The 25,353-nt window shown below is 42.5% G+C and overlaps 1 protein-coding gene across 1 annotated transcript; it reads right to left on the bottom strand.

The window, feature by feature from the left end:
- Window positions 1-450: 450 nt before the first annotated feature.
- Window positions 451-21,126, bottom strand: RND3 (Rho family GTPase 3). The gene is made up of 5 exons (XM_061135675.1): window positions 20,724-21,126; window positions 20,137-20,224; window positions 7,348-7,457; window positions 3,712-3,846; window positions 451-1,880 (listed from the first exon to the last, which is right to left on the bottom strand). Exons 1-5 carry the CDS (start codon window positions 20,871-20,873, stop codon window positions 1,629-1,631), a joined length of 735 nt encoding a protein of 244 aa, XP_060991658.1. The 5' UTR covers window positions 20,874-21,126; the 3' UTR covers window positions 451-1,628.
- Window positions 21,127-25,353: the final 4,227 nt, after the last annotated feature.

The following is a 25,353-nucleotide window of genomic DNA, read 5'->3' as shown; positions in this document are numbered from 1 at the left end:
CTTTTTACAATATTTAAATACAGAAAGCATTTGCCAGCTATTTTGTAATACTGCCCAAAGCATAATGCTGCATTAATCAGAGCATATCATGTTGGTAAAATGTCTGTATTTCTTGGGGAAAATGACTGGAATGGTATTTTCTTGCAGAGACAAAACAAAGTGCTTGTAAGACACAGACTGAGTGTTGTAATTACTTTAATCTCCTCTCCTGCCACAACTGAATGGGAGCTTCAACACTTCAAAAATGAAGCTTTATCATTGGAAAGAAAGCTCGTTTTCAACAAGCGCCAACAATAAAAAGGTCGGATCTAGTTTCTTCTCTGAAAAGAAGCTCTAAAAGCAACTGGTCAAAAAATATCTGTAAACTATTTTAAAGGCTGATTATTTTATGTAACAATAGTGATCAAGTATGGAACACGGCCTTGGCAGAATCTGATTAAGTGAGGTTTAGCAATCACTCTCTAAAAATGCCATAGGGTAGTGTAGGACTGACATTACATAATTTTCCTCTAAGGATTCTCAAAAGCTTGGAACAGAGGGCCATTCTTATCATGTTCACTGAAAGATATTGAAATAAGCCAACTGATTATCAAATGTTGCCAACTTTGGAGCTTCATCCCAAAATAGGCCTTTTGCTTTGTACTTTTGGTCTCTTACATCCAGACAACTTAACTCACAAACTGTGCTTTCTGCTACTACCCTTCATTCGTTATCTCGTCAGGTGAAAATATCAATAGTACCTACATTTTTTCCCCCTTGGATCATTCTATGATGTCATACCAAGACACCTTTTATTTGACGTTGCATTTTTATCAATGATGGCAAAAAAAAAAAATCACACACCCTTTTCTAAACAGCACACAAAAATATCACATTGAGCAATTTACCACTTTTTAATGACAATCACAAGGATGAACAGAACCATCAGACTGAATAAAAATGGACACTTTTCTTCTAGTTGACCTATTCAATCTTTGTAGTGCTGGTCTCCGAACCTCGCAACACTGCAAAAGCGTTCCTTGAGAACCATCTCACTCAGCTATCTTCAGGACAGCAAGATTTCAAAGCCTCACCAACTTTCCTCTGGATATCCCATGGGTCCTGATACAATTTCCATTTTAATGATGAGCTAGGAGAAAATTAGATCACATCCTCTAGAAAACTAAATGCTAAGGTCACAGTGCCAGTTCCCCAATGAGGATGGTATATTAATATACACTTTTTTGTAAAGGAGATTAAAACACTTAAAAATTAAATCAAAGTAGAGATCCGTGAATAGAATGTAACAAAGAAAACAAAAATGCAAGCACCATTCAGAGTGTGATTTTTCTTCTTGGAGGTACTCGCATTCCTCTTCTTCAACCTCTAGCCCATCTGAATCTCTCTTTTTTGGCATATTTTTCAAGTCACATTTCAAAACTCTTCAATGAACTCACTTCCCACCACTTGTTCTACATGCCAAATCTAAGGACAGGATTCCAAAAAGATGAACAATCCTTCCAAACGCCTCCTAAGCCTCCAGAACATGTGACTTTGGCTGTGCACTTTGTTCAGACTTCACCTTTCTGTTTTGTTGGTGGTGGTTTTTACATTTAATTTCCTTGTCCTCATAAAAAATAACTGGAGATTCACATCACAGTACAACTCTTGGCTTTGTCCTTTCGTAAGTCTGTAGCCACTGCCGAGAGTTCTGGTCTGCTAGGCATATGTGAAATCCGCTTTGTCGCCCTCTGCGATTTGTTCCGCTTAACATTTTTATTTGTCTTGTTTACACATGCCAAGGTGGCCACGTGAAAAATGTCTCTGACGCTATTTTCTGACTGTAAAGCTGAGCATTCAATGTAAGTAGCTGCTCCGATCTGTTTGGCCATATTTGCTCCCTGTGAAGCAAAAGGGATTGTGATCAGCAATAAGTCTCTGGGGAAAGTTAGAAAGTATATTCCAATACCTCAAAATTATAATGCATAACAAAATGTTTCTAATAGGTAATTGAATTTTCTAAGTATTGATGAAAAAAATCTTTTTTAACATTTTAACTGCCTTCTTTATTATTTCATAAATATTTCCAGTCAAGGACCAGTCTTAAGATGTTCAATTGTCATCACTCAGTAGGCACTGCTTGACTTCCCAGAGGTGCTAAAGGCTGGTGTAATGACACTGGGTTATCAATAAACAGCCCAATCATCAAGTAGTTAGTATGGGGTGTTGCCAGGAAGTAGAAGTCTTAGGAGGTGATTTATCTTCACTACCAACTGTAACCTAGGGTAACTAGACACTTAGGTCTTCCAAGTTACAGCAGAGTATAGAATTACCCAGAGAATCTTACTGCTGGAAAAGAGTGAAAAAGCTAAAGACCATGGATGTAAATGCTGCATTTTTCACACAGCTCTGGTAGAGTCATCTGGCTCTTCCAGCCTTTTCAGCACCGCATGGTGCACTCAGCTTTTCTTTTCTCAAGTGTAAATGGCACTCATGGAGTAGGAAACAGCAACCCACTCCAGTATTCTTGCTAGGAAAATTTCACAGACAGAGGAGCCTGGTGGGCTACAGTCCATAGGGTCGCAAAGAGTCAGACATGACTGAGCAACTGAGCAAATGGCACTCAAGGCTAATAGGTTGTACAAAAAGCAGCCATAAGAGAATTTAGAATCAGTTTTGAAATTTATATGATTAAAGGCCAAAACAAATTGAGGAAAGGAATAATACTGTTATACATCTATAATTTAGGAGACATAAAATATGTAATTTTTAAATGTGGGCCAGGCAACAAGGGGACCCAAGAAGAGCATGTCTACATCAAAATAACTTATTTAAATAGCCAGAGTTGTGTTAACTGGAATGAAGGACAAAGACGACCACAGTATGATTGGTCAAACAATGAGTCAATAGAATTCTAGCTATTTCAACATGAACTCTCTTTAGAATTTGGTTGTAAGTTTTAAGAGAATGAACTTCTGAAACTAATCCTCCTCCTTCCTAAATACTTGGGGGAAATGCCTGCAGGAATGATGAAACTCTAAAAGACGGTTTTTGGGGGGTGCTCTATTTTACTGACAATGGCCTTTTGTAGTATTTTATTATGTTGCTGAGTGTAAAATAAGATTAACTCTCTTTAAGAGTATTACTGGTTTTGGCCACATTCTCTCTTAAATCTATTTAACTTTAAACCCAGTGAGAGTTGCAGAGAAATACAAAGGGCTGAATATGAGCCACTGTTTCTGTCCTCAAGTAATCAAGTGTCACATGATTCTTCTGCTGAATGACAGAACATTTTAAAGGATTTCCTCTCAAATTTGCCTTATGTATACATGTACACATATGAATCCTTACACAGTCAATTGCTCAACCAATGTTGGAAAGCTTTTTGAGAAACTCACAATCAAAATATCACCATAATTTTGGCCTAACCTCATCCTGGACCACTTTGGTGCTCACTGGGCAGTTTTTACATTAATCTGAGCAGTGGACTGCCAGGAAGGGGCCTGGACGTTTGCTGAGAAGCCAGAGGCACAAACACACCATCCCCTTTCATCTCTGTTCACAGATGGGCACAGTCCGGACACAGCGTGCTCAGTCTCCACCTCAGGAGAGGGACCTGCACTTGGTGGTGACCCTTGCTTGACCCTGTAGAAAAGTAGCTACTTATTACAAGTGATGTTTCATTTCTGTCACTTTTTATAATCCACATGTGCACACTGACTATATACATACCTGGTCATAGGACACCGGTGTCTGCCTGTGATTCGAGAGCTCTACTAATGTACTGACATCTGTCCGAAGATCAGATTTGCAGCCAACTAAGAGCATTTTGGTGTTGGGACAGAACTCCTGGATTTCACCTTTCCACTATGGGGGGGAGAAGGAGATGAAGAATTAACAGAGCGCTGGCATCGTACAAGGGAAAACAATTTCTCTACTGGTAGGCACTGGAAACAGGACTCAGAAGGGATGTTTAAAAGTGAGTGTCACTTCAGATGAAGGAGCAAACCTGCAATCATCGGCCGAGTAGATATTAAATGTTACTGCTTTTAAGTATGGATCCATTGTGTGCGTGCTAAGTTGCTTTAGTTGAGTCTGACTCTTTGCGTCCCTTTGGACTATAGCCCACCAGGTTCCTGTTCTGGTGGCAGAGGAACCAGGAGATTCTCCAGGCAAGAATACTGATGGAGTGGGTTGCCATGCTCTCTTCCATGGGATTTTTTCCGACCCAGGGATTGAACCCAAGTCCCTTATGTCTCCTTTATTGGCAGGCGGGCTCTTCACTAGCGCCACCTGGGAAGCCCATGGATCCATTAGGGAACCATATTATTATCTATGGGGTTTCCCCAGTGGCTCGACAGGTAAAGAATCTGCCTGAAAGACAGGAGCCGTGGGTTCAATCCTTGGGTAGGGAATAGCCCCTGAAGGAGGGCATGGCCACCCACTCTAGTATTCTTGTTGGGAAATCCCACGAACAGAGGAGTCTGGGTGAGCTATGGTCCATGGGGCCATACAGAGTCGGACATGACTGAAGTGACTAAGCACGTTATTATCTGTTCTCTTTCTCTGTGACTCATTCCTACTGTAAGAGACTTGTTATCAGAAAGTAGCTAAGGCAATTTCTTAATTATTGAGGCATCTCTGAAAGATAAACACGACTTAAGAAAAATTATATATTCTAACAAGTCACTATGTCTTTGGATATGCTCAGCTGGTACTTCCCAGCATGGGAAGAGTCAACACAAGCAGAGATATGCATTCACTGACCCCCACCTAGAAAGACAGAGCAGTCACCCTGCATTGAAATCTCTAGTGAAATTTCAGAGACTGGAGATTAGAGTTAATACAGCAGAAGCTCCTGCCTTTAAGGAGCTTCATTGGAGTGGTTGAATCAACAAAGACCATGACATTTGCAAAGGCCCATCTCCTGGGTTATCAGAGAGGCATCTGGTCCTATTGCTCACATGCCCTTGAATGAGGTTTATGCTACATAAGTTATTAATTTAGTCTACCCCAGCCAGTTGTTTCATGGCCCAACAGGAACTCTTAGAACTTCCAGAAACGGCTGGCAGGGAATTCCAATTGTCCCCTTAGAAGAACAAAGGGATGACTTTTTGTGGTTTCATTTCCTCAAGCTGGAGATGACCATCAGGATGGCAGTTAGGAGTTGAGACAGTTCATAGGCGAGCTCTGACATTGAAGAGGAGTGATCAGAGGTGCTGAGGTCAGGAATCTCTGCCTGACTCTCCCTGCCCACATTCACAAATATGTGTTCAGTGCTCTAAATTCTGTGGTGGTTACAGAGATGATTACAATGTAGCTGTGTCTTCCAGAAAGGAATTCACAAGAGAGGAGGGCGATGAAGTCATGTCTATAATACTACATAAAAGGGACATCTTGCATGAGTAATTTAAAAGATCTCTAGAGTACACCTCTGGATCCAGAAGTGTGGGCAATAAACTCTAGCCCAAAGTACACCAGGATACTGAAGGGAGTAATACCTACTTTGCATAAAAGTCCAGGGAATGGCAACCCACTCTATTCTTGCCTGGACAATCCTATGGACAGAGGAGCTTGATGGGCTACAGTCCATGGGGTCACAAAGAGTTGGACATGACTGAGTGACTTTCATTTCACTTTACTTCCTCCCTCCTTTCTCCCTTTTCCTCTCCTTCCTCCCTTTTCCCCCAGTATTATTTAGAGGCATCATTTAGAGGCATCTACCATGTGTTAGACAGCCCTGGAGTAAGAACTAGAAGGTGAATCGGGAAAAAAAAAAGAATAAGACCTCTCCAGCTCTAAGTCACTCTAACCTCTTTGATATTCAAGGACTTAAAGGATTCAATTAATCTAGGACAACCCATAGCAGGGGTTATCATGAGCCTTAAACTTCACACAAACACAAAACACATTCATTAATATCTCTAAGGCCAAGTCACTCCTCATTTGGTCTTTGCAGACAGAAGCAAAATAAAACAGAAGCAGGGTTTTTCACCATAAATTATGCATAACCCGATACTACATGAAGTAAGAATTCCAGTAAACACGCAGCCTCTTTGATCTATAGACGAGCACGAGACAAGCTGCTCTGTCATCCTTCGGCTGTGTGATGACTCTGGCCTCCCATCTAGCAACTGTTCACACGCATTGAAGGCAGGAAAGGTGTATTCCTGCTGGAATCTGACAGTCACATCACTTGCGTTAAGATACAAACGTTACTCAACACTGAAACGAGTTAAAAAGCTAAAAAGAGCCTTTCATCTTTTAAGAAATTAGTATTTCATTGAACTGTGTCTGTCATGTTTAGTAAAGAGGCGGGGCTGGGGGGAGGGGTTGATTCACCTTAGAGCCTAATTTCACCATGACACACAAGGTCAAACATAACAGGGAAAAACAAACTAATAAAAACATACAAAATACAAGGACACTGCTGTGCTCTCAAGCACATCCTCAGATGAAGCCCGAGTGCATGGAGGAGAAGGGGGCTTTAGAAAGGTTTGATTCTGAAACGTCAGGGCATTCAGGCCAGGACTGAAGAGTCAACTAGGGCCTGCCCACGCTGGCCCTCGGACAGGCATGTGCCTTCTCCAGCTATCCTGGGGCTCAGTCCTAGGTTGTCTCCTCCCTCCTCTGGCCTCGCCAGGACCAGAGGCCACCTGCAACAGGGTCCCTTCTTCCTGACCTTCCCTGGGTTCCACACAGAGCTTCCTAGGGTCCCCTCTCCATGGACAAAACCTCCCTTACCTTTGTCTCCAGACACTAGCCATGCGAAGTCACTTACCACCTGTATACAACCACTGTGTTTACTAGCGTGCGACAACACCCCGATCACAAGTCACCTGGTCTATTGCCTGGAAACACAGCCCTATTTCTCCCCTATGCATTATATTTCTGTTTCTAATAAATAACATCATTACTGAAATACAGGTTTTTTTTTTTTTTTTTTTTTTTAACTAAAACAGCAAGGACTGCATTCATTTCAAGCCCTGAATTGAGGTCAAACACAAACCTGAAAAGTAAGCACAGTCTACAGGTTAATGAAAGAAGGAAGAAAAGAAGGAAGACACAGTGAACAGTAACAGGGTATCGTTATTGTTAGCAGCACCACTACCACCCAAAGTCTAACACAGAGGTTCTTAACAAGGTATTTTCTCTCTTAAAATGAGATCAAATGTTAAGTAGGTCCATCATCAAAACTTAGGTCACATATGAGTGGAGACCCTTTTATAATGTGAGAGAGTCCTTTTCAATGTTTTAATTACAGAACATACAGCACGGTAACTGGAGTGTTTGAGCTGTCAGTCAACCAAACGTTTCTACTTTATATGTAGCCAGTACTGATCTGTGTCATCCCTCCCTAGCACTTACCTTTTTTAGGACACTGTCCAGAGTCTCTGGTCTACTGACATCAAAGCAAATCAGCACAGCGTCCGAGTCTGGGTAAGAGAGGGGCCGGACGTTGTCGTAGTAAGGAGACCCTGAGAAGCAGCAAAGATACACAAGTTGTCAGATGAAAATCCCCTTTGCCAGTCATGCATGAACTTTGCCCTTCTGAGCTAAATCTTTGGAGGATCCTGTGGCTCCCATCGCCTCTAATTCTCAGAAAAGAAAGCAAACAAAAGTCGAGTAGTGTTGGGCTGGCCAAAAACTTCATTCGAGTTTTTGTGTAACAGTCATGCGTGCTCTGTCACTCACTCGTGATGACTCCTTGCGACCCCATGGACTGTAGCCTGCCAGGCTCCTCTATCCCTTCGATTTCCCAGGCAAGAATACTGGAGTGGGTTGCCATTTCCCCCTCCAGGAGATCTTCCCGACCCAGGGATTGAACCCAGGTCTCCTGCATTGCAGGTGGATTCTTTACCGTCTGTAACAGTACTATATTTCTTTCTACAAGACAAGGAAACCTCATTGTTTGACTTAAAATCAAGGGGAGGAGCCAGGATCTTTAGTTCAAACAGTAGAGCCTGAAAGGCACCTGAGTCAAGGGCAGAACATTTGGAACCCAATGTCCTGAAGTGTAAATCCACCTCTACCCCTGCAGGGGAGGGGCAGGTAGCTTCAGGTCACTGCTCCTTCAATTCTTCACTCATGAAATGAGGATGACGACAGTACCTACCTTGGATTAAGTGAACCTGGGCAGTGCCCGCACTTAATAAGAGATCAAAAAGTCTTAACTATGGTTATGGCTGGGCTAAGGGCTTCCCAGATGGCTCAGTGGTAAAGAATCTGCCTACCAGTGTAGGATACTGGCAGATGCCCCAGAATAGGAAAAGACAATCTACTCTAGTATTCTTGCCTGGAAAAATCCCATGGATAGAGGAGCCTGGTGGACTACAGTCCATGGGGTCACAAAGAGTTGGACTCGACTTAGGAACTGAGCACACACACACGGCTGGGCTATTGCAAGCGGAGTGGTAGGAAGCACCATAACTGGAGCTACTTCTTGGCAAAGAGCCCCAAGTTCAAGATCATTCTGTAAGTACAATGGAGGCTGAGGGAGAGAAGAAAAGGGTAGATTCAGCTATGCATAGAGAACCATCGTGAACCTCATCTGGTACCACCCTGTCTCCAAGTTACAATGAGCCATGACCTTTGAGCATGCTTACTTAAAATTATCCCCAAACCCTATATGACACTTCCTGTTACAGCAAAAGAATGTAATAAATGCCATACTGAATTCTGTCTCTTTTTTACACAGTTCCATCTCTGGGAGTAACACCTAGGATACGAGACTGAGTTAAATCCAGCCTAACTTAAATCCTAAAGCTTCAAGTTACCAGCCAATTAATTTAACCACAGAACCCCCTTCTAATCATATAGGACATTTCTTCTGTTCTTTTAAGAACCCCAAAGGATGTGCAATTGCATGAGGCCAATTATAAAATTAAATAAGTTTGTCATGCTATTTATTTGTTTTGAAAAATCATTTTCGGTATACTGACATTGCACAAGCACAACAGGAAAATAATTATATATATCATTATGTATGTATATATATATATATATATATATATATATAAAATTGACTCCAGGATAGAGGAAAAAAACCTAAGCTACCAGTCTTTTTGAAACCCAATTTCATTTTGACATCACCTTCCATTTTTAGCAGAAAAACATGACATGTTGTCCCCTGATAAATCAAAACTTCAAAAGTCAAAGACAGGGAAAGCAAAAGACTAAAGAGGCGTTTCAAATAATCTTTTAAATTTCTATCAAACAAAAATTTTCAGGAGGCTGCTCTTGAGATGTCGAAGTTACTTTGTGTGGTTAGGGTGCACCATTCTCTTTTCACAGGATATGGTGGGTGCCCAGTATCCACTGGTTAACCCCAGGAATGCTGTGGCCTTTTCACCAGCAGTGACAATTTCAAGCCAGGTGTGTCTACCAAGCCAAGAAGAAAGGAAATGTTCTAGGCATAAGGAAGGAAAGTGTGAATAAATACAGACCAACTAAAGCCAGAATCAGTTCTGAGCTGCAGCAGTTCCTTGCCCACATCTGGAATCAGGACCCTGATGAAGCAGAGACTGACAATAGAAAGGTATAAAGGTATTTTCCCAAAGTTTAAAGGCTTTACAGCTAAAAAAAAAAAAAGCAATCACGCCATTTTAAACAGTAAGACTTATTAGAATAAGGCTGTTTCTGAAAACAACACACTACAGCTGCTGCCTTTTCAGTCAATCAAGGAAAAAAAAAATCTGAGGTTAAGAGAAAAATTCACAAAGACTTCATCAACTTCAACATCTCTGAGAACTCAGAAACTAGATGGCTTATCACTCTACACAGACACACTGGGATTTCCATATTTGTTCTGTGAAGTTCAGACTTTCTCAATCGCAGCTTCCGTTTCCAAGTCCGAAGTCTAACCTGGGCACAGTTTCTGCCATAAACATTGGGGGAATCTCTTTTTCCAAACATGGAATCAGAAAATTCCAGATCCTAGAGTGGTAATTCAAATACCAGACACATACACGAGGATTTCCTCTGCTCTGCCAAAGTTAGCAGGAGATGACTTGACCCCAAATCCAGAAAGTCCCAGCGTTGCAACAGTTCAGACTGTCAGAAGCCTAATTAGGCTTCCGAAATCTCCTTTCTTGGAAATCACTCCCACTGGGAAGAAAACTCTGTGGTTACTTTCCCATCTCCAGCAGACCTGAGTCTCCAGTTCATCTGAACTTTGGAGGACAGAAACTTTGACTGAGATGAAAGCAAGTAGACACTCCTAATCTCTGATCTAAGACTGTGTTACAAAACAGTGAAAATCATCTTTTCCAAACACAAATTAAGGAAAGACAGTTGGAGAATTACAAAGGTACTAAAACAGAGTAATTAAAATCCAAACTACAGAGAAAATCCAGAGGAGTGGTTTTAACTTCTAAGCCACCACATGTCTGTAGAGACGACCCTGCCCTCCTTTTTGTGTATTGGGTTTCCCGCCCCCTCCCATGTTAAGGCCACAAAGGGGATGTGGCTTTGTCTTCAGGCCTCCTTCACTGCTGGAGACACCGGCTTCCTAGAATCAAGGAAGCAGTCTCTAGGGCTTAGTGGTGGTGTTGTTTAGTTGCTCAGTTGTGTCCGACTCTTGCGACCCTATGAACTGTAGCCCGCCAGACTTCTCTGTCCATGGGCTTTCCCAGGCAAGAATACTGGAGTGGGTTGCCATTTCCTTCTCCAGGGGATCTTCTCGACTCAGGGATGGAACCCATGTCTCCTGCTTTGGCAGGCGAATTTGTTACCACTGAGCCACCTGGGAAGAAGCCCCCTGTGCTTACTGGTTGTACACAAATATCTAAAAAATGTAGACATTGGCCTGACTTTAAAATAAATGAAGTCTGCAACTTAAACCACATTCTTATGGAGGTTTGATTCTGCTTTTGTTTTGATTGGGTTTCATATTTTGAATGAAAACCCACATGTAAAAAATATATAGGTTAAGGTTCATGAGAAATAAACCACCTTGCTTGTTGAGGTTCAGAAGTCATTTTTAAGAGCTTTAACAAGATCTAATTAGGAATGACACTTTGATCCGTCCTATTACTTTTGCTAATGAACAGTGCTTTTAGATCAACCAGAGTATCCAAAGGTAGTAATAAAACTGATCTCCACATTTGTTAGTTATAAGCATAATTTGCCTAACCACTAATCACAAGAATAATTTGTCATTAAATTATTGCTTATTTATTATAAGTCTTGATAAGGCAAGGTTAAAACTTTTTTTGAATCGAAAAATCCACAGTCGCCTTTTCTTTTCAGAGTAAAAAGGAAAACTGATATAGATTAAAAAAACAAACAAACAAACAAACTGTTCTGCCAGGAAGAATCTAACAATTCATCAGCTAAGCAGAACCTTCAGGGGAAAAGAAAATATCCAGTTCAACTTGCATGTTCTTGCTCTATGTTTAAGCACCTGGAATTCTTGCCTATAAAGCCAAACTACTGCACAAAGCAAGGAGGAAAAGCCAAGCTTAAGAGCGCACAGTGTCATCACAAGCATGAGTGGAATAACTCACCCGCCAAAAAAAAAAAAAAATGAAGAGGAATTCCAGGAATGCCCCTGTGAAGTGAGAAGCAATACAGGGAGGCAAAAGTGACCCCAAAGAAAGAAGCAGAAAGCAAGCTGATGAGACAAGAACAGTAGTTGCCCCTCCTCCTCCATCCCATCAGAAATGTCTTAAAGCATTCTGTTAAGCCAAACAGGAAAAGATTAACTTCTACAGATTCTTTATTTTAAATAAAGAAGCATGTAAAAAACTTCCAAGGTACCTATAGAACTAAACACACGGCAAGAAAGAACACTGAATGATTTTGTCTTATGCAGAAAAGCACCAAACTTCAGGGCTTCCCTGGTGGCTTAGATGGTAAAGAATCTGCCTGCAATGCAGGAGACCAGGGTTCAATCCCTGGGTCGGGAAGATCCCCTGGAGGAGGGAATGTCAACCCACTCCAGTATTCTTGCCTGGAGGATTTCAGAGGCGTAACCTGGTGGGTTATAGCCCATGGGTTGCAAAGAGTCAGAAAGGACTGAGTGACAAACACTTTCTTCTTTAACCATTTCAGTTAGTCTAGGTACTGAGCTTTGCTGGTTGAATAAAACTTTCTCACCATGTGAAGTAGGCTTCACGCACATGGTAGCTCTGATGCAGCGTTTCTCTTATACTTTGTGTAACTTTTAAGTACCCAGCACTACTCCAAGGTCCTTTCTACTTAAGCGGCAGATCATCAAAGGGAAACTTTCAGAAAATTCGGCACCGTAGACAAACAAGGATACTACATATGCAAAATGTGTCCCCAAACCTCAAAAGGACCAAGCTTTGCAGGGCGAAGACTGCAACAGAGCCCTGTGAGGTTCTCTGAGTTTCGGCAGTTTGGCAAACATCAGCAAAGTTCTAAAAGGCTTCTGAATCTTCAGGTCTACCCATCCTTGTCTTCAAGATCATTAATTCTGGGCGAGAGCAGTCTTTCCAGCCCAAGAATAGTCACAAAGTGCCTCACCCAGAAACTACTTTTGCAGATACATACCTGTCTGCTTAAGTCATCTCTTCACAAAGATAGAACACACCATATATGTACATAATTAAACGTATATGTTTGAAGATTAATGCCCAAAAGGGAGGCTTTGTGGAACCTTTTGCAAAACCAGTTCAAACACTGGGAAGCTTTATAGGAGCTTGGGAACTGAAAACTCATCTAGTTGAATATTTCATTAATACAACTTTTTTAAAATTAATACTTGAACCTTAAATTGAGAAACTTCACTTTCCCCCATAAGAAATCCCTACCTATAAAATAAAGTCAGGAATACTGCATATTTTGGGCAGAGGAAACACATTTGCTTTTGGTATTTTTTGTGACTAAGAGAATATCTGTACCCAACAGCAGTTACCATGCGGATGAACTGCCCAGTTATTATAAGATTCTATTTCCTCATGCCAGCTCCACTTAAGAGTAAAAGCTCCAATCAGCAATCATCTCAGGAATGTGAATCAAGTCCAGGCAGAACCTTTGGTCTGGCTCAGTGTAAGACTGTTGAACTCTTTTATTCCAAGCAGTTTATACTACAAGCATCATGCCCTCAAACATGCAACAAGTATTCCCAGGAAGGATATTTTGTTTCTTCTATAGGTTCAGATCCACAGAAATTATAAATAGATTTTATGAAAATTTGAGGGGCATTTCTCTATTGCTATAAAAATAGAATCAATATTTTCAGTTTCGGGGAACAATGTAGATATGTAGTTGTATGGAAAGTCAAAGACGTAGAATAAGACTGCTATTTTTGAGCTTTAAATACAGGTTTAGGGTTAAAATCCCAATCTTACTGAGATACTTTAAAAATATAAGAACCAAAATATTTTACTTAAAGTGGAACTATAGCAAATCACAGAGCTTTAGGGAGAGAGCAGATAGGTATACATCTAAAAATATTACATTATTATTCAGTAACAACCCATGAGTGAAGCTGCTATACCACACACTATGTCATCAGGCTTGGTTTTCAAAAAGTCCAACTCCTGGTTGGACTTCTGAGGCAGCTTACCTTTGTGCCACTGAAATTCCTGTTTTGTCAAGAGGGTCTCTGAGTAAGGCTGCCAACATATAGTGGCTGACATTTAAAGGGCATCAGATAAGGGTGGCAACACAAGCAATTCATTTGGCACAGCCCACCAGGCACCATGAGCTAACTGGAAGAACTATTGGTCCTTGGTGTTATATCTACATGCAAAAGAACTAGATTAATGAGGAAACATCTGGTTACTATAGGAGGCATCAGAATGACCAATCTGGATGCCTCACCAAAAATGTGCAACTTAGCAAGAAAACAGATTTAGACAGATATAAACTTTGAAAGGGAATTTATATATTTTTCTTTCTTTTTTTTTTTTTTTTGGATCTATAGTTTAAACAGAAATCATTGCATAGTAGACAGTTCTCCAAATATAGTTTTAGGTGTTTTTTTTTTTATCAGATAGCATCATCCTAACTCAGAGCTGTTTTGTCTTAACCCACATCTCTTACAGAGTTTCAGGAAAAAAGTTAAGAGTCAAACCTGGCTTTGAAATCCTAAGCTCCTAGAGCTTATTACTACCTTATGATCTAACTAGTTTCGTGCAGTTTTGCTCTTTGATTCACAACACAAACACCCATGCTTCTTTGGCTTCTGTGTAAACTCTTCCTTTCTTCCTTTCTCTAAGAAGGTTAACTGAAGTTAAAATTCTTCCACTTTCAGAATCTTGGTTTCCTTGCTAGCCATTTAACATAATAAGCATGTTTTCAAGAGGCAGGGATATTACAGATTTAAGAACTGAGTCAACTTGTTAGAGATAAAGAAGAATATGTGGTGGGCTACAGTGAGTCACAAGTCAGAGGCCTTGGGCTGACACTGCAGTCTTCAGCTCTTCTTTGGATCTTCTTGTTAAGTGAGTCCAGCTTTAGAACCTTCCGGCTCACCCTCTTAAGAACAAGTACTTGACTGTAAGTACTTTCAGGGCAGGCACTGTCCTAGCCAGGTTTTGCACCACCCTCTTCCAGCTCCCACAACATTTAGCAGAGTTCAGGCACTTAAAAAGCTCTAAAAAATGTTTAACAGTTTCAATTATTTCTCTAAGTACTGATGTATTAATTTGCCTATTAAATGACAAAAAAGGGACCAGTGACCCTTTTGACGCTGCTTTTCTGGATTAATTATATACTGATTACACTGCTGACATTCCCATCCCAGTTAAGAAATATTTCAAAAGTGCTTATCACTGAGACCATTCTTCAAACCTGATGCATAATCTACAAACATAACAATATAGATTTATGGATGTAGAGGAATTTGTCCTCAAAGTCAGGTCATGAGTAATCAAGAGTTTCCTCTCTTACCTTTTCCTTTAAGTATAAAAGTTAAAGAATATTATCTTTCCTGTTAATACTGCTAAAAACTAGTACAGGAAGTGTTAGCTTTAGCACTCATGGCCTAAAAGAACCTTGTATCAGAACAGGATTCAAAAAAGTGTACAGAAGTTATTGTGGGGGAATATTAGAAGCTAAATTGAGTATTTTAAAAACTAATAATATGCCTTAGATAAAATGTGCATTACCTTGCCCTGGTTAAAAGCTGAAATGAATGATTATTACTCCCTACATCACATGTCCTGAAATTACACTGCAATCAAATCACTTAGGAAAAGATATGGTGATCCTTAAATGGTGGATTTCTATTATTAGTAGGCACTGGCCCCATGCTACAAATTGCTTCTATGCTTGGCGAATGTGGCCAAGAATCTGAAGCACAAGACTACTTTGGTCTCATCACATCAAAATGTTGAAACCATTACCTATTGTTTTATAGAAACTCACTGAGTGAATTGAAAAACCAATAGGAGCATTTCTGCAACTTTTAATCAAAATGCTTGTCTTATCATCAATAAAAAGTGAATATTACTCATTAAGATAAAGAAATCATAGACCTATGTCTGAAGACTACCTTTAAAATCCCCCCCTTTAAGAGGAGGATTCACAATGCTGTTTTATTTATAAGGAGGCTTTGCTTCCTGGGTTTTCCTTTTTACATGTTTTTTGGAGTATAGCGTGATTGATAATAGTGATAATAGTGTGTGGAGTATAGAGATTGATCATGTGTTAGTTTCAAGTGTACATCAAAGTGAATCAGTTACACATATATCCAGGACATCCCTGGTGGCTCAGATGGTAAAGAATCTGTCTGAAATGCAGGAGACCGAGGTTCAATCCCTGGGTCAGGAAGATCCCTTGGAGAAGGGAATGGCAACCCACTCCAGCATTCTTGCCTGGAAAATCCCATGGACAGAGGAGCCTGGTTGGCTACAGTCCATGGGGTCACAAAGAGTCAGACACAACTGAGTGCTAACACTTCACTTCATAGGTATATCCACTCTTTCTTGGATTCCTTTCCCATATAGGCCATTACAGAGTATTGAATAGTATAGCACAGTATTGTGCTATAGATGGGTCCTTGTTGATTACCTATTTTATTTAGAGTAGCATTATAGGTCAATCCCAATCTCCCCATTTATCCTGTCCACCCTCCATAGCCCCTGGTAACTGTTTTTCTACATCTGTGACTCTATTTCCATTTTATAAATAAATTCATTTGTATCATTTTTTTAAATTCCACATATAAGTAATGTCATTTGATATTTGTCTTTCTCTGTCTGACTTACTTCATTCACTCAGTATGACAGTCTCTTAGGTGTTGCTGCAAAGGGCAATTTGTTCTTTTTTATTGTTTAATAAAATTCCATTGTATATTGTACCACATCACCTTTATCTACTCCTCTGTAAATGGACATTTAGGTTGATTCCATGTCCTGGCTACTGTAAACAGTGCTGCCGTGAACACTGGAGTGCATGTATCTTTTCAAATTACGTTTCCTTTTAGAGAGACTGAAATAACTTTAAGCAGCCATAAGACACCAACTGGCAAATTGCCACTTGTGGTTGCTTTAACTAGTGTGTGCGCTGGGGGCAGCTAGAAGCATTTTCTACCTGAGGAGGACCCAGGGGATCTATCAACATCAGGGATGCCTGACAAGGGAAAGCCACAGAAACCAGATGAAAAGGGCACTTGGGTTCAAGAATCTGACAAAATTGGCTCATCTCAGGTTGCATATGGGCCACACTAAGGGGAAAAATTCCTTCTCCCAGCTTTCTGCCCTACCCGGGTGTATGACCCTCAGCAGGTAGAACAATATTTGAATTAAAACTATTATCTCTAAGGCCTCAGAGAGGGCCTGCACATAGTAGGTGCAGAAAGAAAGGGGAGAGAGTCTCCCAATATCTGGTAGGAGGCTAAGCAGGATGAGAATGCCATCGAAAGAATAAAGTTGATGCCATCACTCTCCCTATGTAAGAGAAGTTACATGCCTTCTTTTTCCTCTAACTTTCATAAAGTTCTAGAAGGAGAAAACTTTCCTCCAGAGTTAAATTGATAGCAGTTGGAAAAAATAAATGTAGCAAGAGGCATCAGACATATACAGTTATTTTCACAACCTGAACTAAACAAATGTCTTAGTGGGCAAAGAAAATGTCAAATGTTTGTCAAAAAAAAATCATCCTATTCAGAAATGTGCCACGAAAGGCTTGAGATGAAATGAAAAACTATTAATGATTAGTTGCTGATGAAATGACTCTTGTTACATTTATTTCACTCATGAATGATAAACCATTTTTGGTGGAAGTAGTCTATTCTTAGAATCCAAATAGTGCTTCATGACTGTGTTTAATTAACTCACACTTCACCTCACAAACAACATAATGGGATTTTAAATAATTCCCTTATGCCTTTTTTCCACTATAGATAAATCTTAATCTAAATTTGCCCTAAGATTGCATTACTGGATAAATTTTCAGCATGATATTTTCTTAATCACAGGCTTTTCAAACCTTCACATTTTAGTTAAATACACATATGTTTTGTTTCATTAAATAAAAATACAGTGATTATTTCACAACAGACTTCATTTCAGGTAATTATTTTAATCTGATGAAAGGCAATATTTATAGTTGCCATTCTTTGTGCACAGATAATTTAGTGATGATAAATGTCAGGGAATCTCATCTCCTTGGAAACGACGCATATGATTATTCATTTGTTCATTCAACATATTTTACTGGGTGACTACGGTGTGCAAGGTATGATGCTATGTGTGCAGAGGCAACAAACGGTAGAGTTTGGATTAAATATTTGAAACTATCTGAAGTCATATTTATCTGCACATGTGAAGCATAGCCTCCAACTATAAACTGCCTACATTCTGTTTATTTCCTAGCCTTTGAAAAGCATGTGCCTTTTTTCTCTTTAAAAAAAAAAGTCAATTTAGCCCTGTGGGCGCCTAATTTAAAATCTCCTTTGGTGGTCCTGTGACTCTCGAAGCTTGAGACAAGGAAGGGGTAAATAACTCAACATTCCTTTAAGCTTACCCATGCCCCCTCCCTGCCCAAATGGGTCTCCTTCCTAAATCCACCAGGAAGCAGTCGCTCTGTTCAGAATCTGGCTGGCCTCATGGGTGGTGAAAACTAGAGCGTGGGATGCCAGATCCACTGGGACTAAGCGCTGAAGCCAACCAACATCAGTGAAACAAAAAGATTTGCCTGTCCGGTGACCCAAAGCCAAGTCTACAGCTAGGAATGATCCTGCACATTATTTGCTTCTGCATCCTTTTCTCAGATGATGAAATAAGACACAGAGAAGGAGAGAATAATCCGTACAGATATCAGTGTAAGCAGTAGCTTAAAATCTAAACATAGCTCTTGTATCAAAGACCGAATCAGACTCACAGACCCCCATGTCTGAATCACTCTTATCCTGCATTAGGTCCAAACAGACTGGGAGAGGGGGGTGAGTGTTGGTTTTAATTATTGGTACCATACCAGATGTCCTGCCCACGAGGCATAACAAATACCATGATATATCTGGTAATTGGAGTCCATTAAGAACTAGGCTGTGTACAAATCTGACGATGGAAATGACTGAAACAAACATTCCGTCTATCACCACCTTCCCGATAGTTTTGAGAGTGTGTGCAATCCTCAGCATAAAATCCGGTGAGGTCTTGGTTCTGCTACACTTGGCGAGGCTCCAGGAAGAGCCCCCGACTCTCCAGGGAAAAACAAAATCAGCGCATCTTACTGCAGCCCTCGGAGCACCTGGCAACAACCGTGAGAGGCGCTCGCGCGAGACTTCTCACTTGCCTTTGTGCGGGGACTGCCTCTGGCGACCCTGCAGTCTGGCCTCTTCCTTGGGCTCTCTAATCGCCTCCGTCCCTCCGGGGCTCCGGAGGTTACAGCCCGGGGCGGTGGGAAGCTCGCACAGCCCAGAAGCATCTACGCCTGGCCCCGCCCAGCTGAGCGCAGGTCCACCTCGCCGGCCTTCCCCGCCCGACAGTAAAGCCTGCGTGCTGGCACTTGCGCGCTCCTCCTCTCCAGTTTCACCCAGGATTTGGCTCTGTTCAGCCGCAGCAGCCCAGCTCCCTGCTAAACTCCTAGACCTAAGCTCAGGGGCCTTCCCCGGGCCTTCCCGCTGTCTCCTCCTCCTCCTCCTCCAGAGGCTACACCCTTCCCGGAAAAGGCACTCCTACGTCGCCAGGCACCGCAGCAGGGTCGGCGGGTGCCCGGGTTCCAGCCGGAGAGTCTAGGCGATGTTCCCGCCCCCCGCCGCGCCTGACCCAGAGCGAACCGCTAACATCCGCGCGGGGAAGCTTTCCCCTTCGAGGTGTAACCGGCCCTCCCTATAGCTGCTTGCCAGGTTGGTGCGTGAGTGCGTGGGAAGGCGATAACCCGGCATTGAACCCCAGACACTTGAAAAGAATTCACCGTGCCAATAATTCAACTGGATGGGAAGGTCAAAGGCGAATAGGGCAGCCCGCGGCCTCGCACACTGGAGGGGGGTGATGCAATGGGTTAGGAGGGAATGGCGTGGGCCGGAGGACACCGAGTGATCACGAGGGCGGGGGGAGCTCAGATCTGCAGGTCGGCACCGAGGCGGCGCGGGCGGCCGGCAGCTAGGAGAGGAGGCCCGGGGACCCCCGCCGGGTGCTGCCCGCGCCGCCAGCGCATTCCTGGCAGTAGGCGTCACGAGCGCCGCGGATGCCTGCGCGCCCCCTACTCTCTCCGCAAGCGCGGAATCCGCACGTAACTGCGTGGCTTCGGGGGTTTTCTCCCACCTCCCCCCACCCCCTCGGTGCTCCCAGCCTACCAGCCAAGAAGCAGGTTAGATCCTGGAGGGGCGCTCGCATCCTAGAGCCAGTCGATACCGACGAGGCGCACACATCCCCCCTAACATTTGGCTACCCTGGCCACCCCGAGAGGACTCGGGCACAGCTCCGCGGGCCAACCGCTCCCCGGACACCCGGCTACAAGCATTTTACACCCCGGGGTCACCCTTCGGGCACGGAGCTTCCTTCTCTTCCCACAGCTATTGCCAGACCCAATATCGTCCCCCCACCCCCATTCAGAAGGGGCAAAATTTTCATCCACCAGAGAATCCCTCGTAAGAAGCAAAGTTAACGGAGGACCTCAGAACGGGCGCTGGCGGATGTCGAGAGCGTGCCAGAAACGCAGGGCCCCGAGACCCTCTGCGCACCCCCCGGAACGCCTGGAAACCCGCCCGAGCGCCACGCGGTCCGATGACTCTCTTACCCGAAGTGTCCCAGAGGCTCAACTCTATTCTTTGTGTGTCGATTTCAAAACTGGCCGTGTAATTCTCAAACACTGTAGGGACGTAATTCTGGATAAAATGGACAGAAGAAGTAAAAAGGGCAAAGAGGTTATCTTAAAATGCACGACAGCCTCAGAACACCCTCTGAAAATCGTCTCTTTACTCTCCCATTAAAAAACGAAGAGCCCCCAAATCCACAGGCACCACATCTCACACTAAACACGCAGATCCTTTCCGAAAGCCCTAACTTGCCTCTCGCCCCACCCGGATCCTCCAAGACTGGAGGATCCGAATCTCCCAACCCCAGATTCTGCACACATGACCGAACAAGTTTCAGAAGCTAACAGGAGAATGTGCAAGCGCATCCCAACCCCTCCACGCTTCCACCCCACTTTTTCTTTCCCGGCAAGTAACCCGGGCGAAAGTAATAAGCGGTGAGAAAGACGGCTGAAAAGAAAAAAAAAAAGAGAGAGAGAAACGGGTGAAGGGTGATAGCCAGGGGAAACCCACCTCGAGATGGGGATCCCTGCCCCGCCGCCCGCCCGCAGCCCCAGCCGGCCACACTCACTTCGGGGAAGCAGTCTTTGGCGAAGACGTGGAGTAGCGCGGTTTTCCCACACTGACTGTCTCCCACCACTACTATCTTGCATTTCACGTTCTGATTAGGATCCATGATAGATTTACTGGATAATTTCTGGCTGGCTCTTCTCTCCTTCATTGATCTTGTCTTATTTTCTCTTGAAACAGGAATTTTCACTTAAGAGGAAAAAATATATATATATATTTCTTTCTCTATAAAAAGCAGATATAAAAATAAATCGCAAGGGTGGTGGGAACCCCTGAGGCGCCGCGTGGATGAGGAGAGAGCTACAGGAGCAGGCTCGTTACTCTCCTCCAACAAGTTTTATGCCTGACTCCACACGGCGCTTCCCAAGTCCAATTCCGACCCGACTGCTTTGTTTCACGCTCTCTGCGCGGCTTTATACGCCCGGCCTTCCAATCCTCTTTCTCAATGAGAGAAGGAAACTGATCCGCCTCCTCCCCTTTTATGGAGCCTGGGAGACAGCGCCGTCTAGTTACTTGCAGAAAATGTAGACAGTGCGCCCTCTAGGGTGACCATGCGGGATCGATTTCCAGCCCAAGGCTCGGCGACGACTTGAGGACCCCAATGACGCTGTGCTGAAGGTTGGGACTGTCCAAGTCCAGGAGGAAGTGGGGAACGGAATTGTCTGTGTATATTGATTTTGATTAGAATTTCTGGATAAACGTCTTCATGGGGGCTGCTCTACGGAAGCCTTGTGAGCGTTTATGAAAGCAAAAACATTTCTACCCAAAACATCGTTGTAAAACACTGAAAGCAAATCTTGGGTGGGGAAGGGTTAAGTGCTTGTATTTTCTTAGGAAATGTTTTGCATCAGGTATTTAGGCCATGGAACAATAGCTAAGCCAGGTTGTTTCAGATGCCGGAGCTGGCTTGCTCGGGTCACAGCAACAGACTGGCTTTGGAAACCTCTGTTTCAGTGACTCAGGCGGAGAGGGAAAGGTCTGGAAGAGAGGGAAGGGGAAGTTTGTGAGTAAAAGGAAAAAAAAGTGGAAGATGATCAGAACTGAGTAACAAAAACCATTGGAAAACTCAATCCTACTACACTAGGGACCTAAGCATGCAAGGTCAGCCATCGCCCCTGTTTCAGTGAGAAGAGGGGATAGGAGGGATTTTGATCCTGCCCTTTAATTCCTTTATCAGTAGTCTCCCCTTCCCTAAACTCAAAGCACGCTTGACTGACCCGGAAAATGCAGATATGCTTAGCTGAAAAATGCAGGTACACCCTACCACTCCCTTTCCACTGCCTCAACATCCACCCCCCTACCCCGCCCCCCCACCTGAAAGTCTCAGAGAGGACTAAAAATAGCCATATATTTGTTCTCTCTTCCCTCTAAAAGTCCTTCTTTACTCATCTTCATTTCCTGTGCTCCAAGTTATCAGAAGGTTTCACCCATTTTTTTACAATTTTTTAATTGAGGTATAGCTGATTTCAAATATCATAAATTTCAGGTGTACAACATAAAGATTCACAATTTTTGAAGATTATGCACCATTTATAGTTATTATGAAATACTGGCTATATTCCCTGTGCTGTACAATGTATTCTTGTAGCTTATTCAGTTTATACATAGTTGTTTGTATCGCTTAATCCCCTAACCCTATCTTGCTCCTCCCCCATCCCCCTCCCCACTGGTAACTGCTAGTTTGTTCTGTATATCTTTGAGTCTGTTTCTTTTGTTATATTCACCAGTTTATTTTTTAGATTTTACATATAAGTGATATCATACAACATTTGTCTTTCTCTCTGACTTACTTCACTTAGTACAATATCCTCCAAGTCCATCCGTGTTGTTACAACCAACAAAATTTGCAGAGGTTTTAGCTATTAAATTGTACTAAGGACATTGGCCGAAAAAAAGTATAGGTTTCCTGATGGACATTTCTAGATTTGTAAATGAAAAGATAAGGTGAAAAACCAGAAAGTTCAGTGTGGGGAGTGAAAAGGCACGATGAAAGATGGTTAAAAGCACAGATATAATATCAACCCTAGGACCATGAAGCCTCAGGGGTCTAAGGATTGTCTCTTCTTCCTTTCAGAGCAAAGAAAACTGGAGCTCCCCCAAGGAAGACTAACTCAGACTCAGTGTAAGGCTATGTTCATACACACCCAGAGAACTGACCTACAGAAAAAGGGATTGCTGGCCCTGCTCAGGTTCCTAAAGCAGCGCTAGCCAAAGTCTGCTCTGCAGAAAAGGTCCTCACAAAAAGGGTCTTGTGTCCCAGTGAGTGGTGGAGACACTACGCCTGTATCACCCCTTGAAGATATACCATGCACTTTGGTATATTACAACAGTAAGAGGCTCTGTAGAAAGGTAGCCTGCCTAGCAGAGTTTAACCCAGCATTCCCCAAAATTATCAAAATATTTACTTGCTTGGGAAGCAATGAACATAGTGGTTGGGAGCAGGAAAACATAAAGAAGTTTATCTGTGTGAAGTTGGATGAGTTACTTAACCTCTCAAAGCCTTAATTTCATCATCTGTAAAATCCTAATAGTAATGATGAGGAAATGCAAGTTGAGTTTGCAGGGTAGTTTCTGACACAATAAAGAATCTTCGACCTTACTTTATATGTCACACATAACTCTTATTTCCACTTCTCAGAATTGTTGAACATATCTTGGGAAATTCTGACCTTGTTAATGGACTCACTAATTGGCGCTAAGAGAATAGATTTACCCCCAATGTTTTTTTTCTCAGAGTTTTAACTTAGGAAGTTGCTTCTTTCTGGAGGTATGATTTGACCTTCCACATTTCTGAACTAATGAAGTTTATGTAGCTAAACTTCTCTAACTAATAATAAGTTATGAATTATTAGTACTTGGCTGACAGTAAGATGACCATGTAATTCATCATATATGCTGGGAGAATTTGAGAGCAAAAGGAGGTACCATTGATGGTCAGAACAACAGCTGTAAATAGGATCTGGCCTAGGCAAAATGAAAGACCTAATCACTTTAATGAATAATCTGGAATCACAGGCCAATTTTGGAAATCAGGTGACCTGAATTTCTAGGAATCTGCCAGTTACTGAGTGAAGTTTAGTGGCTGTGTAATTGAGTAGAAACCGAACTGCCGGAAGTCACCAAGCTTCAAATTTCTTTAGGGTAAGAATTCTTTCCTTGCCTTAACTTTGAGTCTCTACTGTTCAGTGTGTAGTAGATACTCAATATTTTTTTTAAAAATTCACTTAGCATTTAGTTCAACAGATATTTATTAAGCGCCTGCTGTATGCCAGATGAGCTTCCCTGGTGGCTCAGTGGAATCTACCTGCCAATGCAGGAGACACGGGTTCAAACCCTGGGTCAGGAAGATCCTCTGGAGAAGGAAATAGCAACCCATTTCAGTATTCTTGCCTGGGAAATCCCATGGACAGAGGAGCCTGGCCGGCTGCAGTCCATGGGGTCGCGAAAAGAGTCAAACGTGACTTAGCACGTAAACAACAGTAACAATATGCCAGATACTGTTCTAGGGACTGTAGATATGAAAGTCAACAAGCCAGCCTGCCTGCTGCTCTTCCATATACTTATGCCAGACAAAAGATAAACAATAAAGAAGTGAGCAAGTACACAAATAAGGATGAGTGCACTAAGCTCTATGAAGACAAAACAGGATGGTGTGATGAAGCATAGGAAGGTGGGGATCAAACCCAGAGGCCTGGCAACACCTCTCTAACGAGGCTAAGCCGTCAATGGTGAGAACAAATCAGCCATGAGAAGGTCCATTTGAAAACAAGGGGACAGACAGTGAAAAAGTTACACGCAAGGAAAGAACTCGGCAGGTAGAAGGAACAGAAGGAAGGCTGGAGTCAGTGGACCCATTGAAGGAGGAAGAAAATAGACAGGATCATAGAATTTGGATTTCATCCTAAGGGAAACAGATAGTCAGACACAGGAGAGTGTGAAGCAGGGTAATGACTTGATTATTTGAATGAATGAATGAATGAAAGGCTCCAGTTCTAAATTTTCACCTCTCTTTCCACTAACTATGAAACTTTGATGAAACTGCTTATCTTCAATGAGATTTTCAGATCTAAATGAAACCTGAAGTCCTTCGTGTGGTAAGTCACCTCAGTCGTGTCCAACTCGGCGACCCTATGGACTGCAGCCTGCCAGGCTCCTCTGTCCCTGGGATTTCCCAGGCAAGAATACTGGAGTGGGTTGCCATGCCCTCCTCCAGGGGATCTTCCTGACCCAGGGGATTGAACCTGTGTCTCATTATGTTTCTTGCATTGACAGGCAGTTTTTTTTTCACCACTAGCGCCACCTGAAGTCCTAGAAAAGACTACAATTTTAGACTGCAATGAAAGGTTTTCCCTAAGGAAAGCACTCATTTGGAAGGCATGTAGCCCCATCTAGGGAATCATGCATTACCTAATGTCTTGTCTTTCGTTATTCTTCTTGTTTCCTATTATTCTCTCCTTTCTCTAATTAACCCCGAAGTTCAAGAGAAGAGAAAAAATAGCAAACGTTTCAATATGGATTGGTTAATATTCAATACATCATGTGTATTCAGCATTGTTGTCCTAAGAAGTTTGAACTTAAGAATTCTTTCCTCTCTGGTGAACCCTTTACATATTACACAGAAGCAGCCCCTC

Source organism: Dama dama, chromosome 33 (genome assembly GCF_033118175.1).
Source record: "Dama dama isolate Ldn47 chromosome 33, ASM3311817v1, whole genome shotgun sequence".
NCBI lineage: Eukaryota > Metazoa > Chordata > Mammalia > Artiodactyla > Cervidae > Dama > Dama dama.
Note: the sequence above shows the minus strand (reverse complement) of the source record. Positions and strands in the feature narration are given on the sequence as shown.